Here is an 18,398-nt window from a genome sequence, read left to right as displayed (position 1 = left end):
GCTCCAGTCAAGGTTACCGGCACTGAAGTGAAGGGTTTCATGGCTAGAGTCTGTCTAAGGTAACACTCTTTCCCATTTGAGGGTAAAGCCAGATGGTCAGGCCCCTGCCCATTGATAGCTTCCATCTCCCATTACTCATGGTGACCTCAGTACACCCCACAGGCTTCATCAAGCACTCCCCCAGCTCCAGTGTCAGGCATTTTCAAGATGGGCACTTGGGTGTCCCAGTCAATTCCCCTTCTCAGAGCTAGAAGTGACACTTTGGACACTTGGATGCCTCAGTCAGTTAACCATCTGCATTCAACTCGGGTCATGATCCCAGGGTCCTAGGATTGACCCCTGCATTGGGCTGCCTGCTCAGTGGGGAGTCTGCTTCTCCCTCTGCCACTGCCCCTCCCCCTCCCACTCATGTGCAGTCTCTCACTCTCACTCTCTCTCAAACGAATAAATAAATAAGTAAAACCTTAGAAAACAAAGAAAAAGAGATGCTCCAGGATGTCTCTGGATGAGTCTTGCTACCTCCAGCCCTGGAAGAATTTCCTCTTATCAGAGCATTGGAGATAAGAAATGAAGAAGTAGAATGCAGATTCTCACAGTGGAGTCACTGGGGGTGTTTTCTGGCCTCCTATCTCCTCCTCTCTAAACCTGAGAGGAAAGATTCCCTTAAGCCACGTCCTCTTTGAGTAGCTCAGGGACCCACACAACAGAAGCCACACACCACTGGTTTATAAATAACAGTTTAATAAGAACAAGCAAGACAAGAATGCATCAAAATGCAAGGACAGATTATTTGGTCCTGTACCTTCCAATCGGGGCAGAAAGACTTTTAGAGCCTGAAAGGACTCACGGTATCATGCTGAGTCAGGGCAGGCAAATGGTCTCCCCCAGATCAGTTTTCTGCCCTAAATGTGGACCTCCCTTCTAAGACCACAGACCCAGGATATGGATGTCAGCACCAGAACATGACAGGATGTGGGAAGACACATACCTAACACATTCATGTTCACTCCCATCTGTCCTCCTCTCTTCTTAGATGGTAGCAATGGCTGGACATCAGCCTTCATGGTTGTGGAGTGGGGTGGAGTGAAGTGAGGCACAAGTGGGAATGAGGCATGTGTGAGGGGAAGACATGACAATGAGAAATTCTCCACCTGATAGATGTGCTCCCAGGAAGGAGCTGGTTTCTAGGCACACCATCAGCAGGGCTCCTTGCCATGCTCACCCAGCCACGAGTCTCCATGAGACACAAATGCAAATCCAGGGGAATCCATTAGGGATACCTCTTGGGCATAGAAGGGCTGGGCAGGAGTCACAACACCTTTCTTTTAATGATAAAATTTACTTTCCTCCCAAGGAGAAGAGGAAGATGGCAGAGGAATAAGGGACCCTCGTTTTGCCTGGAATTCAGCTACATAGCTATCAAATTATTCTGAACACCTGCAAATGAGCCAGAGATTTTAAAAAAGAATTGCTGCAAGTCTACAAATAAAAAAGAGACCACTTTTTGCAGGAATGACAAGACAGAAGAACTCACCACAAGAAAAGAACAAAGGCAGTAGTCACTACCAGGGACTTAATGAATATGGATATTAAAAAATGTAGGAACTACAATTTAAAATAATGATTATAAAGACACTAGCTGGGCTTGAAAAAAGCACAGAAGACATTAGAGAAAGGGTTCTGGAGAAATAAAGGAACTAAAATCTAATCAAGCTGAAATAAAAAAGGCTATTAATGAGATGCAATCATTGATGGATGCTCTGACTGCAGAATAAAAGAGGCAGAAGAGAGAATCAATGTTATAGAAGATTAAATTATGGAGAATAAGGAAACTGAAAAAAAAGAGAGATAAACAACTACTGGATCACAAGGGGAGGATTCCAGACATCAGTGATGCAATAAAGCTAAACAATGTTAGAATAATTGGTGTCCCAGAGGAATAGAAATGGAGGAGCGGAAGGTTATTTGAGCAACTTACAGCTGAGAACTTCCTTATTCTGGGGAAAGAAACAGGCATTCAAGTCCAGGAGGATTCAAAATCAATAAAAACGGGTCAACAACTTGACATATAATACTGAAGCTGGCAAATTTCAGAGATAAAGAGAAATTCCTGAAAGCTCCTTGGGCAAAAAGTCCTGAACCTATAAGGTAGAAACGTAAGGCTGGCAGCAGACCTATCCACAGAGCACTGGCAGACCAGAAAAGACTGACATGATATATTCAGGGTGCTAAATGAGAAAATTATGCACCAAGGCTTTACCCAGCAAGGCTGTCATTCAGAATAGAAGGAGAGATAAAGTGCTTCCAGGACAAACAGAAACCTAAAAAAAAAAAAAAAAAAAAAAAAAAAAAAAAATTTTTTTTTTTTTATCACTAAACCAGACCTGCAAGAAATATTAAAGGGGATCTTTTAAGTGAAGAGAGAGCCCAAAAGTAACAAAGACCAGAAAAGAACAGAGACAATACACAGAAAAAGGGACTTTACAGGTAACACAATGGCACTAAATTCATATCTTTCAGTAATTACTCTGAATGTAAATGGGCTAAAATCCCCAATCAATAGACACAGGGTATCAGATGGGATAAAAAAGCAAGACCTAGCCATAAGTCTGTCTACCAGAGGCTCATTTTAGACCCAAAGACTCTTCCAGATTGAAAGTTGAGGAGGTGGAAAACCATCTATCATGCTAATGGACATCAAAAGAAAGCTATGGTAGCAAACTTTGTATTATAAAGACTAGATTTTAAACCAAAGACTGTAATAAGATCTGAAGAAGAACTTTATATCATAATTAAAGGGTCTATCCAAGAAGAAGATATAACAATTTTAAATATTTAATCCCCCTAACTTGGGAGTAGCCAATTTTATAAACTAATAAATAAAAAGCTGTACAAATACATTGATAATAATACAAGAATAGTAAGGGATTTTAACACTCCACTCAAAGCAATGGACAGATTACCTAAGCAGAAGATCAACAAGAAAACAAGAGCTTTGAATGACACACTGGACCAGATGGACTTCACAAACATTTACAGAGCATTCCATCCTTAATCAACAGCATACTCATTCTTCTCAGGTGCATATGGAACATTCTCCAGAATAGATCACACACTGGGTCAAGAATCATGTCCAACCAATACAATTAGGATTATTCCCTGCCAATCTTCAGATCATAATGCTTTAAAACTTAATTCAATCACAAGAGGAAATTTGGAAGAAACACAAATACATGGATTTAAAGAGCATCCTACTAAAAAATGAATGTTTCAACTAGGAAATTAAAGAAGAATTTTAAAAATACATGGGAGCAAATGAAAATGAAAACACAGCTCTTCAAGAACTTTAGGATGCTGCAAAGGTGGTCTTAAGAGGGAAGTACACAGCACTATACGACTTTCTCAAGAAACAAGAAAAGGCTCAAACACACAACCTAAACTTACACCTAAAAGAGCTGAAGAAAAAGTATCAAGTAAAGCCTAAACCTAGCAGGAGAAGAAAATTAATAAAGATTAGAGCAGAAGTGAATGAAATAGAAACCAAAAGTACAGTAGAACAGATGAACAAAACTAGGAACTGGTTCTTTGAAAGAATTAATGATTGATAAAGTCCTGAAAGAATTAATAAGACTGAAAAACTTGAATACCTAGACTATTGGAAAAGAAAGGAGAAAAGACCCAAATTAATAAAATCATGACTGAAAGAGGATTGATCCAACCAACACCAAAGAAATACAATTATAAGAACATATTATCTGCAACTATACGCCAACAAATTAAGTAAACTGGAAGAAATTGATGCATTCCTAGAAACATAAAAACTACCAAAACTGAAACAGGAAGAAAATAGAAAACCTGAACAGACCCAGCAAGGAAATTGAAACAGTAATCAAAAAATGTCCCAAAGAACAACACTCCAGGGCCAGTATCTTCCTTTGGGAATTCTACCAAAGATTTAAAGAAGAAATAATACCTATCTTCTAAAGCTGTTTCAAAAAGTTGAAATGGAAGGAAAATTTCTAAATTCTTTTAATGAAGCCAGCATTACCTCGATCCCAAAACAAGAAAAAGACCCCACCAAAAAAGGAGAATTGAAGACCAACGTCCCTAATAAACATGGATACAGAATTCTCCCCAAGAACCCTCCTACACTGTTGGTGGGAATACAAGCTGGTGCAGCCACTCTGGAAAACAGTACAGAAGTTCCTCAAAAAGTTGGAAATAGAGCTACCCTATGATCCAGCAACCACACTACTGGGTATTTGCCTTTGCCGTAAAGATAAAAATATAGTGATCCAAAGGGTCACATGCACCTGAATGTTTATAGCAGCAATGTCCACAATAGCCAAACTATGAAAAGAATCTAGATGTCCATCAACAGATGAATGGGTAAAGAAGATGTGGTGTATATATACACAATGGAATACTATGCAGCCATGAAAAGAAACAAAATCTTGCCATTTGAAATGACATAGATGGAAGAGTATCATGCCTTGATACCTCAAAATGGATCGTGCCATGATACCAAGGATATCATGGAAGGGTATCAATGATGTATCATGCTAAGCAAATAAGTCAATCAGAGAAAGACAATTATATGATCTCTCTGATATGAGGAATTTGAGAGGCAGGGAGGGAGGTTATGGGGGTAAGGAGGGAAACAAATCATAAGAGACTCTTAATCTCATGAAACAAACTGAGGGTTGTTGGGAGGTGGAGGAAGGGGTAGGGATAGGGTGGGTGGGTTATGGACATTGGGGAGAGTATGTGCTATGGTGAGTGCTATAAAATGTGTAAACCTGATGATTCACAGACCTATACTCCTGGGGCAAATAATAACATTATATGTTAATTAAAAATATATATATTCTCCCAAAAAAAAATTCTCCCCAATCTATTAACCAGTAAGATCCAACAGTACATTAAAGGATTATTCACCACAGCCAATGGGATTTATTCCTCAACTGAAGTGTGGTTCAATATGCATCAATCAGTCAATGTGTGATACACCAGATTAGTAAAAGAAAGGAGAATAACCATATGCTCCTCTCAATGGTTGCAGAAAAAGCATTTGACAAAGTACAGGATCCTTTCTTGATTAAAACTCTTCATGGTATAGGGATAGAGGGAACATACCTCAATATCATAAAAGCAATATATGAAAAGCCCACAGTAAATATCATTCTCAACAAGGAAAACCTGAGAGCTTTCCCCTTAAGGTCAGGAACATGACAGGGATTCCCACTCTCACTACAGCTGTCCAACATAGTACATGAAGTGCTAGCCTCAGCAGTCACTCAGAGAACAAAAAGAAATAAAAGGCATCCAAATTGGCAAAGAAGTCAAACTCTCTTTCTTCACAGATAACATGATACTTTATGTGGAAAACCCAAAAGACTCCACCCCCAAATTACTAGAACTCATACAGCAATACAGCCAAGTGGCAGGATATAAAATCAATACAGAGAAATCACTTGTAATTCTATACACTAACAATGAGAAAGAAGAGATAAATTAAGGAATCCATCCCATTTACAGTGGCACCAAAAACCATAAGATACCTAGTAATAAACCTAACCAAAGAGGCAAAGTATCTGTACTCTGAAAACTACAGAACACTTATGAAAGAAATTGAGGGAGACATTAAAAAGTGGAAAAACATTCCATGCTCATAGATTGGAAGAAAAATATTGTTTAAATGTATATGCTACCTACAGCAAACTACACATTCAATACAATCCCTATCAAAATACTATCAACATTTTTCACAGAGCCGTAACAAACAATCCTAAAATTTATATTGAACCAGAAAAAGTCCCTGAACAGCCAAAGAAATGTTGAAAAGGGAACCAAAACTGGAGGCATCACAATGCCTGACCTCAGGTTATATTACAAAGCTGTAATCATCAAGACACTATAGTACTGGCACAAAAACAGACACATAGAACAATGGAACAGAGTAAAGAACCCAGAAATGGGACAAAGCAGTAAAGAATATTCAATGGGAAAAAGACAGTCTCTTCAACAAATGGTGTTGGGAAAATTGGACAGCCACATTCAGAAGAATGAAACTGGACCACTTTCTGACACTACACACAAAATGGATAAAAGACATAATGTGAGATAGGAACCCATCAAGATCCTAGAGAACACAGGCAACAACATTTTGACATCTGCCACAACTTTTTCTAGACAATTCACTGAAGGTGGGGTAAACAAAGGCAAAAATGAATTATTAGGATTTCATCAAGATAAAAATCTTTTGCAGAGCAAAGGAAACAGTCCACAAAACCAAAAGACAACTGACAAAATGGGAGAAGATATTTGCAAATGTCTTATCAGATAAAGGGTTAGTGCCCAAAATCTATAAAGAACTTATCAAACTCAACACCAAAAAAACAAATAATCCAGTCAAGAAATGGGCAGAAGTCATGAACAGATAGATATTTCTCCAATGAAGACAAATGGCCAACAGACATATAAAAAAATTCTCAACATGACTCAGCATTGGGGAAATACAAATCAAAACCATAATGAGATACCACCTCACACCCATCAAAATGGCTACAATTAACAACTCAGGAAAAAACAAATGTTGGTAAGGAGGCTGAGAAAGAGGAACTCTCTTATACTGTTGGTGGGAATGCAAGCTGCAACAGCCACTCTGGAAAATAGTATGGAGGTGCCTCAAAAAGTTGAAAATAGAGCTACCCTACAACCCAACAATTGTACTACTAGGTCTACCCCAAAGATACGAATGTAGTCATCTGAAAGGGCATGTGCACCCCAATGTTTATAGCAGAAGTGTCTCCCATAGCCAAGATAAGGAAAGAGCCCAGATGTCCATTGACAGATGAATGGATAATAAAAGATGTGAGATAGATAGATGACAGATATAGATAGATAGATAGATAGATAGATGATAGATATATCTCAAAAAAATGTAATCTTGTCATTTGCAACAACATGGATGGAACTAGAGGGCATTATGATAAGCAAAATAAAATCAGAGAAAGATAATTATCATATGATTTCACTCAAATGTGGAAGTTAAGAAAAAAACAGAGGAGGAGAGGAGAAGGGAGAGAAAAAGCAAGATAAAGTCAGAGAGACAAATCATAAGAAACAAACTGAGGGTTGCTGGAGGAGAGAGGGTGGGGATGGGGTAAATGTGTGATGGGTATTAAGGAGGGTATGTGATGTAATGAGCACTGGATGTTATATACAATTGATGAATCACTGAACTCTACCTCTGAAACTAAGAATGCAACATATGTTAATTAATTGAATTTAAATAAAATAAGATTTTTTAAAAATTTACTTTCCCCCAAATGTTAAATGGAACATGGATACTTAGAAGAGAAAGAAAATGTAAAAAAATGAAAATAAAGAAAATCACCCATAAGTCCACTATATAAACTACCGGGAAATTTTAGGGTATTTTTTTTTCTTAACTTTTCAAAGGTATCAGGAATAACTATTCCCAGTAAGCTCCCACTAGATGGAGTCTAATCTTCCAGGCACTGGTTGATTGTTCTCTCCTGTTTCTTCCACTTCTTCCTTTCCTTGTGCTATGAGAATAATCACAGTAATAATAGCAGTGACCATGATAAATAGCTTGTGTTTGACAGTCTGGTCTGTACTAGTCTTTACCTGTTCTTCACACACATGAATTTTAAATCTTACTCCATCCATGGGGGGTAGGTACAATGATTGTCTGCAATTTACAGACAAGCAAACTGAGGCACAGAGAGAACACATCTCCCTCCACACCCAGCTCCATGCCCCACCACCATCCCAAGCCCCCGTACCATCACAACTCTCCAATAAGCTGGTGAAGATCACCCCAGATGACGAAATGAATCCTGGGGAGCAGCGACAGGCAGTGGCATTGACACATGTGGAGTTTGGAGGGCACCAGCGAGCACAATCTGTAGAGGTAGAGGTTTGGGGACAGAGACCATAGTCAGAAGGAGGAGTCAAGAAATGGATGGAGTCAGCAGCCAGCTGTGGGAGAGCAGGTGAGTTGGAGGAAGGAGAGGGACGGCTGCCATTGCAAGAGGAATGGACAGAAAGTTCTGGACATTTGGGGATGTAGAAATAGTCTCTGTTATCTCCAGAAGACTAGAACCTCACCTGAAGATATGCCCCCCTTTTCCCCTTGTTCATTTGAGGACCCAGACCCTTTCATGCACTCCCCAGCTTCTGTCACCAGTAGGGTTGGCTGGGCAGACTCACCACTAGTCTTCTGGGCTGCAGCTCTCAATGGCAACAGCAGCAGCATCAAGAGTCCTGGAGCAGAAAAAAACAGACAGATGACAAAGTAATGAGATGGAGCTCCAATTTCAACCCTTGTCCTCAGGGCCATTTCATCCTAGGAAGTGGCTCTGATTCTGCACCCATGGCCCTCCCAAGGCTCTAGTGATTCATGAAGATTTGAGAACCAGTCTTCTTCCCTCCCTCTCCTCAGACTCCCTGAGGAGTCAGTCACTAACAGGCACCATCGTGGAGCCTCAGAACTACAGGTAAGGGCACAGAATATACAGAGGTGATGTCAGGAACACAACACAGAAATTTCAGCCTCTCCCAATGGAGGGGTTAAATACTTTCTTAATAAATATTTATTTATTTTAAAGAGAGTAGAGAGAGCACAAGCTGGGGGAGGGGCAGAGAGAGAGGGAGAAGCAAACTCCCCACATAATAGGGAACCTGACACGGTTCAATCCCAGGACCCAGGGACCATGATCTGAGCTGAAGGCAGATGCTTAACTGACTGGGTCACCCAGGCACCATGGAGAGGGTAAATCTTGAAGTACAAAGTCCACAGATTGGTGTGCTCTGCCCATAGCCAGGTCCTATTTTCTCTGGCAATGGCAGAAATCTACCTTGAGGATTTCTCTTCCAGGATGACTTTCCCCTGTTTAACCCACATGTTTTGGGGCACACAAGAAGAACATGGGTTTGGGAGTCAGCCAACTCCAAGTCTGAGTCCCAGCTCACAGTCATACTGGATGGGTAGGGAGCCCTAGCATCACAAGACAGGGAGCTGATGACAGGTGAGGGGTAGGAACTATCACACTAGCAGTTGGAGCCACCATCTCCTGGTTAAGTGGCTTCTCCAGGTGCAGCATCCATGGCTTCTCTGGTTCCTTCAAAGTGAGCTCCTGGCTGTCCTACAGTGTACTGGGGGCACAGCCTTTCCCTTTATCTCTTAATCTGGTCCTGAGTGATGAGTCACTGGACCAGCTTCATGGTATGGAAACAACTGCAGGTGTGAAGGAATATGTCCTACAGGCAATCACCTGATCACCTGTCAGAGTCTGTCATTCCACTCATGGGAAGCATGATGCTGCTGTGAAGGTGGTTATTTAAATGAGATTAACAATGAAATCAGTAGACTCAGTAACGCAGACACTCTGGATGGGCCTCGTCTAATCAGTTGAAGACCTTAAGCGCTAAAAAGACTGACCTCCTCCAAGAAAGAGAATTCTGCTTCTGACTTCAGACTTAAGATCAACATCAATGTCCTTGGAAACATCCATGGGGTTCCAGTCTGCCCTACAGATTTTGGACTATCTAACTTCAACAATCTCATAAAACAATTTCTTAAACTAATAATACATTTTTCTCATCTGTCTATACACACACACATACACATACACATATACACATCTTTATACAAATATGTAATATGCCAAAACTTGGTTCTGTTTCTCTGGAGAACCAGGTCTCATATAGGCCAGAAAATGAGAAAGCTCTGATAAGTTCTAAAAATCGCCCTAGAAATAAGTTCCACCTACTTTCTTCTTTGAGAATTTAATATAATTAATAGCATTAAAACTTTTTCCTTGTTTATGCTTACAGAGTGAAAAAAAAAAAGAAGAAGAAATAGAGCAAAAGCTAGAAATAAAGCAAAGAGCAGAGAGAATTCTCAAACTGGATAGTTTCTGAGTAGCTTTAATTGTCCTATCACCATTGTTGTAATTCTGCCTACCTGGCAGCAACCATAGATGCCCGTTCCTCATGGTGCAGACACCAGTGAGCCCAGCCATGGAGGATACCATCTGCTCTTGGTCTGGGTGTGCTGAAAAGACTTCCTGTTTACTTATCTAGATGAGCTACTTGGTAAACTGCTAGTCTGGATGCTTCCTTGCCCTGTGTTCCCCCATCATGAACATCTCCGAAACTCACACTTCTCTTTTTAAGTATTTCCTCAGCCTTTCTAGTATTCCTACTGAAAGCCTCAACGGTTTCTACCTTTTTGATATAAGAAGACCTCACAAACAATTTTCTATGAAGATAATTCCTCTAGTGTTTTGGCCCCTAGAGGTCTATGGTTCAGACTGAACAGATCATTTTTTATCTAGTGATTATCTATTCACAGACTTCTTTATTTCTAAAGTTTTATTTTGAAGTAAACAGAGATTGACAGTAAATTTCAAAAACAATACCTAGAGGACCTTCTCCTGGCTTCCTGCAAAATATACATTTTATGTATTTATGTATTTTTATGTAAAAATAATCAAATATGCAAACCAAGAAACTGACATCAGCACAACACATCTATAGTTCTGTGACATTTTATCGCACATGTGGATTCCTGTAACTGTCACTGCAATAAAGCAGATAAAGATCCCATCACCACAAGCTCTCCCTCATGCAACCCCAACATCCCCAAACCCTGGTAGGTATTTTTTTTTAAATCTTATTTTATTTTTTCAGTGTTCCAAGATTCATTGTTCATGCAATACTCAACACAGTCTGACATTCACACTCATTGATAAAAGAAAATATTCTTTATATGCTTTAAAAGATGAGGAAAAATTACCTCCAAATATTTCACTAGTGTCTGTGATAGAATTATGGTAATTTTCTTTGTTTGCATTTTTTACATTTTCTTTGTTTTCTCCATTTTCTTGTGTATCAGTCTGTGAGTGCTGCATAGTAATAGGTTATTAATGAGGAGGTTTAAGCCACAGAAATTTGTTTTCTCAAACTGTTTCTGGAGGCTGGATTCTAAGGCCAAGGTGATGGCAGTGTTGGTTTCTGGTGAGAGCTCTCTCTTGGCTTGTAAATGGCCACCTTTCTTCCTGTGTCCCCATATAATCTTTTCTCTGAATGTGGAAAGAAGGGGGTTAGGGGAGAAAAAGAGGGAGGGAGGGAGGGACAGAAGTTACAAGCCCTCTAGTTACAAGCCAGAGATATTCACGCTGCATCTCCCTGGCAACATGCCAGCACTGCCCCTTCCCCACCACTTTTCCTCTGGCCCATATTCTCTTGACAAAGTGCTTCTGTGCTGCTCCTAGGACTGAGGACTGAATGTCCCACAATCTTGGAGGTCCCCCTCCAACACCCTCAAGCCTCTGTACCTTTACAACCCATCATGGGATTGCTGAAGATCTCCCCAGAGGGAAATATGAATCAGCATAACGGCAACAGGAAGGGGCACTGAGAGCTATGGAGTCAGAAGGGCACCTCCAACCACAGACACTGGGGATGGAAACTGTGGTCAAAAGCCCCAGGGAATGCAGGATGCCAGCTGCCAGCTGGGAACCAGAGAGTGGAGGAGGGGAAGGTTAGCTGCTGTTGGAAAAGGAAGAATTCAGGAAACTTTAGGTATTTGAGGAGGAAGAAAGTTTCTCTCATCTCCAGAGAAAGAGGAAGAGGTTCATTCACAGAATAAGCCTCCTATCCCTGGCTCTCCCTTCATAGTGAAAGAACACAGAGCCCAGGCTGGCATACCCTCCATCACTCATGGAGCCAGCTGGCCAGGCTCACCTCCAGGGTTCAGGGCTGCAGCTCCCAATGGCAAGAGCAGCAGCACAGACAGCCCTGGGGCAAGAAGAGTGGTGAATGAAAGGAGTCAAACCCCAACACAACTCTTATCCATATGGCCACTGCCTCCACACTAGGTGGCTCTGGTCCTGCAGCCCCCAGTTTTCTGGCAGAATTCTGGAGGCTCCCCAGACCAGGCTCCCCCACTTTGCATGGAGTCTTGGGCTCAACCTCTCCTCTCCATCTCCTGGGACTCCCTGAGGAACCAGTTACCAACAGCCACAAGCCCTCAAAGTACCTCAGGTGCTACCAGAAAGGAGACAAAATATATGCAGACTGCTGATGCCATTTGCAAAACTTAAAAACCAACCTCGGTCACCTGGATGGCTCAGTTGGTTAAGCATCTGACTTTGGTGTGGGTCATGATCTTGGAGTCCCTGGATAGCGCCCCCAAGTAGGGCTCCCTGCTCAGCAGGGAGTCTGCTTCTCCATCTCTCTCTGGCCCTCCCCTCTGCTCATGTTTGCTCTCTCAAATGAATAAAATCTTTTTAAAAGACAAGAAGAAGGAAAGGAAGGAAAGAAGGAAGGGAGGGAGGGAGGAAGGAAGGAAGGAAACAATAACCTCTCCAGCAGAACGGGTAAATTCTAAAGGAGAAATTCCTCAGTTGTTCAGTCTGCCATTGCCCAGAGCTAGACCATAATAGAAATCTGCTTCCTCGGGGCGCCTGGGTGGCTCAGTGGGTTAAAGCCTCTGCCTTCGGCTCAGGTCATGATCCCAGGGTCCTGGGATCGAGCCCTGCGTCGGGCTCTCTGCTCCGCGGAGAGCCTGCTTCCTCCCCTCTCTCTCTCTGCCTGCCTCTCTGCCTGCTTGTGATCTCTCTCTCTCTGTCAAATTTAAAAAAAAAAAAAAAAAAAAAGCTTCCCTCTTTCATAAAAAAAAAAGAAAGAAAGAAAATTGCTTCCTCTTTCAGGAGTCCTCTCCCTAGAGTGCTGGTGTTATGCCCCAATAATGGGTCCATGATTAAAGGAGCGAGACTGATACAAAGCTAAGGTCAAGCAAGCCGCATTCCTCCCTGAGCGGGCCGGGCATTCCCAGCTGCTCTGCTTCAAGGCCATATATCGTCCTCTCCTCCCAGAGGCCTGTTGCCAGTGTGTGTTTTTCTTAAGGCTATATCTAAATGTGCTTGGTAACTAGTAAAATTTCCCATGGGTTATATTTTAAGTAATACATTGTTCTGAGAGACAGTTGCAATCACATGGGGAGAAAAATGAAAAATCCCCACATAAGTACTCCGTCCTTTTACCCAAGTGTTGACCTCTTTTCCCTAAGAAACTAATAAAAATAAAGTCTTATTTCTTATTTCCCTTTTTTTCTTTCATTTATCAGGATAGCACAAAAGCAATCTGGGGGGAAAGCAAAAATAACAGAAAAGATTCTCCAGCTGGGTAAATAGTTTTCACATCATTTGGGCAGTGGAGGTAATAAGACACATTCAGTGAAATGTGTGAAGGGCATAGATCGGTAGTCCCCCTCTCAATGAATTTTTATATGTGTGAAACACCAAGGGCTCATTATTTCAAGTCCCTTCCTTAATGCCCATCACCCAGTAACCCTTCCCCCCCACACCCCTCTCCCCTCCAGCAACCCTGTTTGTGCCCTAGAGTTCACAGTCTCTTATGGTTTGCCTTCCTCTCTGTTTTCATCTTATTTTATTTTTCCTTCCCTTCCCCTATGTTCATCTGTTTGGTTTCTTAAACTCCTCATATGAGTGAAATCATGTGGTTACATTGCTCTCTTGTATAACTAGAGAGGGTGCAGAGAAAACAACTGGGATAGAGAGACTCGCTAGGTGCCTGGTAACACATAGGAAAGGAATTTGAGGAGAAACCATCTAAGTCTGCAAGTACAGCCTCAAACTGACCCAGATGCCTAGAAAGTGCCTACGTGCCTGGTAGTTAATTCCCCACGAATGCCAGGCACTGTGCTGTCTGCACTCAGCGTGGAGACTGCTAGGTGGTAACCACTTTCAGAGGCCATGGCTTTGACTCAGTGTTGGTGAGAGGAAGCAGCGCATGGGCTCCTGCAGCCTGATGGGTTACCAGGGAGCAGCTGCTCCATTATAAACTCACATAGGCTCAGCAAGCATGATGAAGGCCTATGTTCTTTTATTAAAGGAAGTTGCACTGAACAAACGCTATGTGATCACTGCTTTAAGGGAACTTACAGAAAAGAGGAAGGTGACATCATAAATAATAAGTTCCCAAAAGACATATGATTTAGGAAAGATCTTGGTTTCTGGCTTCCACCTTGGATGTTGAAATCTGCCAGGAAATGCTACTACCACAGCATAGGAAAAGGCTGAATAATCAACAAAAACATAACTTCGTTGAACCCATCAGAGAGCTGAGGTCACAGACAAACCATTAGCCACAAATCTAGAAGAGAGATGGATAGGCGCACTGACTCACCTGTAGCACAGGATGAAGACAGTGCCACCAGACAAGAGGTGGAGATTTCTGCTAGAAGTTTTAGCTAATTGCTAAAGACCAGGTATGGGCTGGTGTGAGGGAGGAGAATCTGGGAGCATCAGACACAAAGGGGCTTCTCACCAACCACCAGACTCTTCTGGGACCACCACAGGGCAGTCATGAAGAAGGTTGGGGGTAGGATCAGAGATCAGGGAATCCTCCCTCCTCAACCAGATCCATAAGTTCATGGTCTGTCTCCCAAGTTACCATGATAGCATTTTTGTCAATGGTTCTCATACCACATAACCACATAGGCTTCTTCCAGAACCTGGCAGGAGGTCCCTCCCCTACCATGTTTTAAGCTGAAATTTCTTCACCCCTCTGTATCTGCTTTCATGCAGCCAAATTCCAAAGCCAATGACAAATTTTAAGTTTTTGTTACAGCAGCAGCCTATTTCTGATACCAACTTCTGTGTCCATTACATTATGTGTTCTTACTTCTGTAAGTTGGCAATCCGAGCTGAACTCAGCTGAGCAGTTCTGCTAATGGTCTCACCTAGGGCTGCTCACACAACTGCAGTCATCTGGAGGCTTACCGGTGGCCAGATAGTCCAAGATGGCCTCAAGTGCATGCCTGGTGGTTGGTGCCCACCATCAACAAGACCCTCTTCGTGTGGTCTCTCATCCTAGAGGAGAGGTTGGCATAGGCTTCTTCACACTTTGCTCTTGAATCTAACGATAACTTGGGGTGCCTGGGTGGCTCATTCAGTTAAGTGTCCAGCTCCTGATTTTGGCTCAGATCATGATCTCAGAGTTGTGAGATCAAGCCCTGGGGTAGGATGTACACTCAATAAAGAGACTGCATAAAGTTATCTCTTTCTCCCCCTCCCACCATTTGAGTACGCTCTCTCTCTCACTTGCTCACTCTCTCTTTCTCAAAATAAATAAAATCTTTAAAAAAAAAAACTCTAGCCATAACTAAAATAAGGCAAACCCCAGTGTGTGTTTTTCAAGCCTCTGCTCCCACCATGTTTGATAATGTTCCATTAGCCAAAGAAAGTCACACAATCAAACTCATCTTCACTATGTATAGAAATAAATCCTACCTTTTGGTAGGAGGAGCAGCAAAGTCACATTGAAAAGAGATGTACATTGAGGGATAGGAGGAATTATTGTGGCAACCATCTAATACATCATTATTTACATACGCACACACACACAGAGACACACACACATACACACACAAATGCAAATTAGAACACAAGAAACCACTTACACGTCCACTGACAGCTAAAATTAAACAGGAGGAGTTAAGATGGTGGAAGAGTAGGGAATCCTAATTTTGTCTCATCCCTGGAATTCAGCTAGAGAGTTATCAAATCATTCTGAATACCTGTGCAATCAACCAGAGAGCTGAGATGAGAATTGCTGCAATTCTACAAATACAAAAGTGATCACTATTTGTAAGGTAGGAGGTGCAGAAACGTGAATCTGAGGCAATATACCAGAGGATACCATGTGGAGAGGGAGCCTTCTTAAGGAGGCCACTGCAAAGTATTATAAGCAGCAAAGCACAAAACCAGAATTTATTATTTTATTTATTTATTTTGAGTGTCTTCTCCGGTGGGGGATGTCCCTGTCTGAAAGGTGCTCAGGTGGCAAAGCAGTGGTCCCAAGTGTGACAGCATGGTGTCAGGATCCCCAGGGTAACAGAAAGAATGGGGGTGCTCTAGAGCAGCAGAGTTCCCAAGCACTAGAGCAGGAAAGTTGGCTGCAAACAGTGGTGTTGACATAAACCGGAAACCCCAGCTCAGTTAGGTGACCATTCTCCAGCCAAGGGCCCAGCAAGAGCAGAACCACAGCGAGAAACCCCATTCTCCCAGGAGAAGCTGCATGGGTGTGAGCCACAGGAGTCCATAAAGTTTGGAAACTCAACGGGGTCTCCTGCCTGAGATAGAAATGCTCAGTCACAGACTGGGTGAACACATAGTTGGGATGGAAACCAGGGAGACAAGAGTGACTGACTACTTTTCTGTGAGGATGCACTGAGGGGTGGGGCTGTGACCTTTCATTTACCTTGCTGGAGATGGGCACAGCCATTTTCATCCCCCCAATCAGTGCAAAAGCCTTCAGGGAGCAAAACAGCACAACATACTGTAATCCAGAGCCACTTACACTGGGCCAGCCCCTGGCAAGGTGGGTGCAATTCCGCATAGGCAAAGACCCCTGAGTCACCCCAACAGGCCCCTCCCCCAGAAAACAAGCAGGAACAACCAGCTAGCACCAAATTTACTGATCATAGAGAGATGCAAAACTGCAACTCTCAGGGAAAGCAGTATATAACATTCATAATTTTTTCTTCTTATTCTTTATTCTTTCAGTTTTACTTTTTTTCCCTTTTCAGCTAATTTCTTATATTTTACCAATTCTTTTTTAAGACTTTTTCAATTTTTGTTTTTTTACATTTATGTTATATATATATTTTTACATTTTTTTTCTTTTCATTGTATTCAATATATTTCTTTCTTTCCAATTTTGGTATCTAGTTTTCTCTAACAAACAGACCAAAATATTCCCAGGATCTATTTTATTCTTGTGTTCTGTTCAACTTCTTTTTTTTTTATATTGTTAGTCACCATACAGTATATCTTTAGTTTTTAATGTAGTGCTCTATTATTCATTATTTGCCTATAACACCAATGTTTATTTCTTTTTTTTTAATATTTTTTATTTTTTCAGCGTAACAGTATTCATTATTTTTGCACCACACCCAGTGCTCCATGCAATCCATGCCCTCTCCAATACCCACCACCTGGATCCCCCAACCTCCCACTCCCCACCCCTTCAAAACCCTCAGATTGTTTTTCAGAGTCCATAGTTTCTCATGGTTCACCTCCCCTTCCAATTTCCCTTAACTCCCTTTTTTTTTATTTTTTATTTTTTCAGCATAACAGTATTCATTATTTTTGCACCACACCCAGTGCTCCATGCAATCAGTGTCCTCTACAATACCCACCACCTGGATCCCCCAACCTCCCACCCCCCGCCCCTTCAAAACCCTCAAATTGTTTTTCAGAGTCCATAGTCTCTGATGGTTCACCTCCCCTTCCAATTTCCCCCAACTCCCTTCTCCTCTCCATCTCCCCTTGTCCTCCATGCTATTTGTAATGCTCCACAAATAAGTGAAACCATATGATAATTGACTCTCTCTGCTTGACTTATTTCACTCAGCATAATCTCTTCCAGTCCTGTCCATGTTGCTACAAAAGTTGGGGATTCATCCTTTCTGATGGAGGCATAATACTCCATAGTGTATATGGACCACATCTTCCTTATCCATTCGTCCGTTGAAGGGCATCTTGGTTCTTTCCACAGTTTGGCGACCGTGGCCCTTGCTGCTATAAACATTGGGGTACAGATGGCCCTTCTTTTCACTCCATCTGTATCTTTGGGGTAAATACCCAGTAGTGCAATTGCAGGGTCATAGGGAACCTCTATTTTTAATTTCTTGAGGAATCTCCACACTGTTCTCCAAAGTGGCTGCACCAACTTGCATTCCCACCAACAGTGTAAAAAAGGTTTCCCCTTTCTCCACATCCTCTCCAACACATGTTGTTTCCTGTCTTGCTAATTTTGGCCATTCTAACTGGTGTAAGGTGATATCTCAATGTGGTTTTAATTTGAATCTCCAATATGGGAGCAGCCAATTACATAAGAAAACTGTTAAGATAAAGAGTTATATTGATATGAATACATTAATAGTAGGAGATCTTAACACGCGTCTCTCAGAAATAGATCATCAAAGCAGAAAATCGATAAAGAAACAAGAGCATTGAATGACACACTGGACCAGATGGACCTCATAGATATATACAGAACATTCCACCCTAAAACAACAGAATACTCATTCTTCTCAAGTGCACATGGAACCTTCTCAAGAATAGACCACATACTGGGTCACAAATCAGGACTCAACCGATACCAAAAGACTGAGATTATTCCCTGCATATTCTCAGATCACAATGCTTTGAAACTGGAACTCAATCACAAGGAAAAGTTCAGAAGGAACTCAAACACCTGGAAGCTAAAGGCCGCCTTGCTTAAGAATGCTTGGATCAACCAGGAGATCAAAGAAGAACTGAAACAATTCATGG

The 18,398-nt window shown here is 41.7% G+C and overlaps 1 protein-coding gene across 1 annotated transcript in view; it reads right to left on the bottom strand.

The window, feature by feature from the left end:
• The window catches only part of LOC116854198 (adhesion G protein-coupled receptor E2-like), a 47,592-nt gene extending 37,497 nt beyond the window's left edge, over positions 1-10,095 (bottom strand). The window contains exons 1-3 of the mRNA XM_032835912.1: positions 9,995-10,095; positions 8,239-8,292; positions 7,812-7,931 (exon numbers count right to left, since the gene is read on the bottom strand). Coding sequence (XP_032691803.1) covers positions 7,812-7,931; positions 8,239-8,292; positions 9,995-10,064 — 244 coding nt within the window. The 5' untranslated portion in view covers positions 10,065-10,095. The remainder of the gene's footprint in view (positions 1-7,811; positions 7,932-8,238; positions 8,293-9,994) is intronic.
• Positions 10,096-18,398: the final 8,303 nt, after the last annotated feature.

Source organism: Lontra canadensis, unplaced genomic scaffold, assembly GCF_010015895.1.
Source record: "Lontra canadensis isolate GAN:19392208 unplaced genomic scaffold, GSC_riverotter_1.0 scaffold88, whole genome shotgun sequence".
Lineage (NCBI taxonomy): Eukaryota > Metazoa > Chordata > Mammalia > Carnivora > Mustelidae > Lontra > Lontra canadensis.
This window is presented reverse-complemented; position numbering and strand designations above follow the sequence as displayed.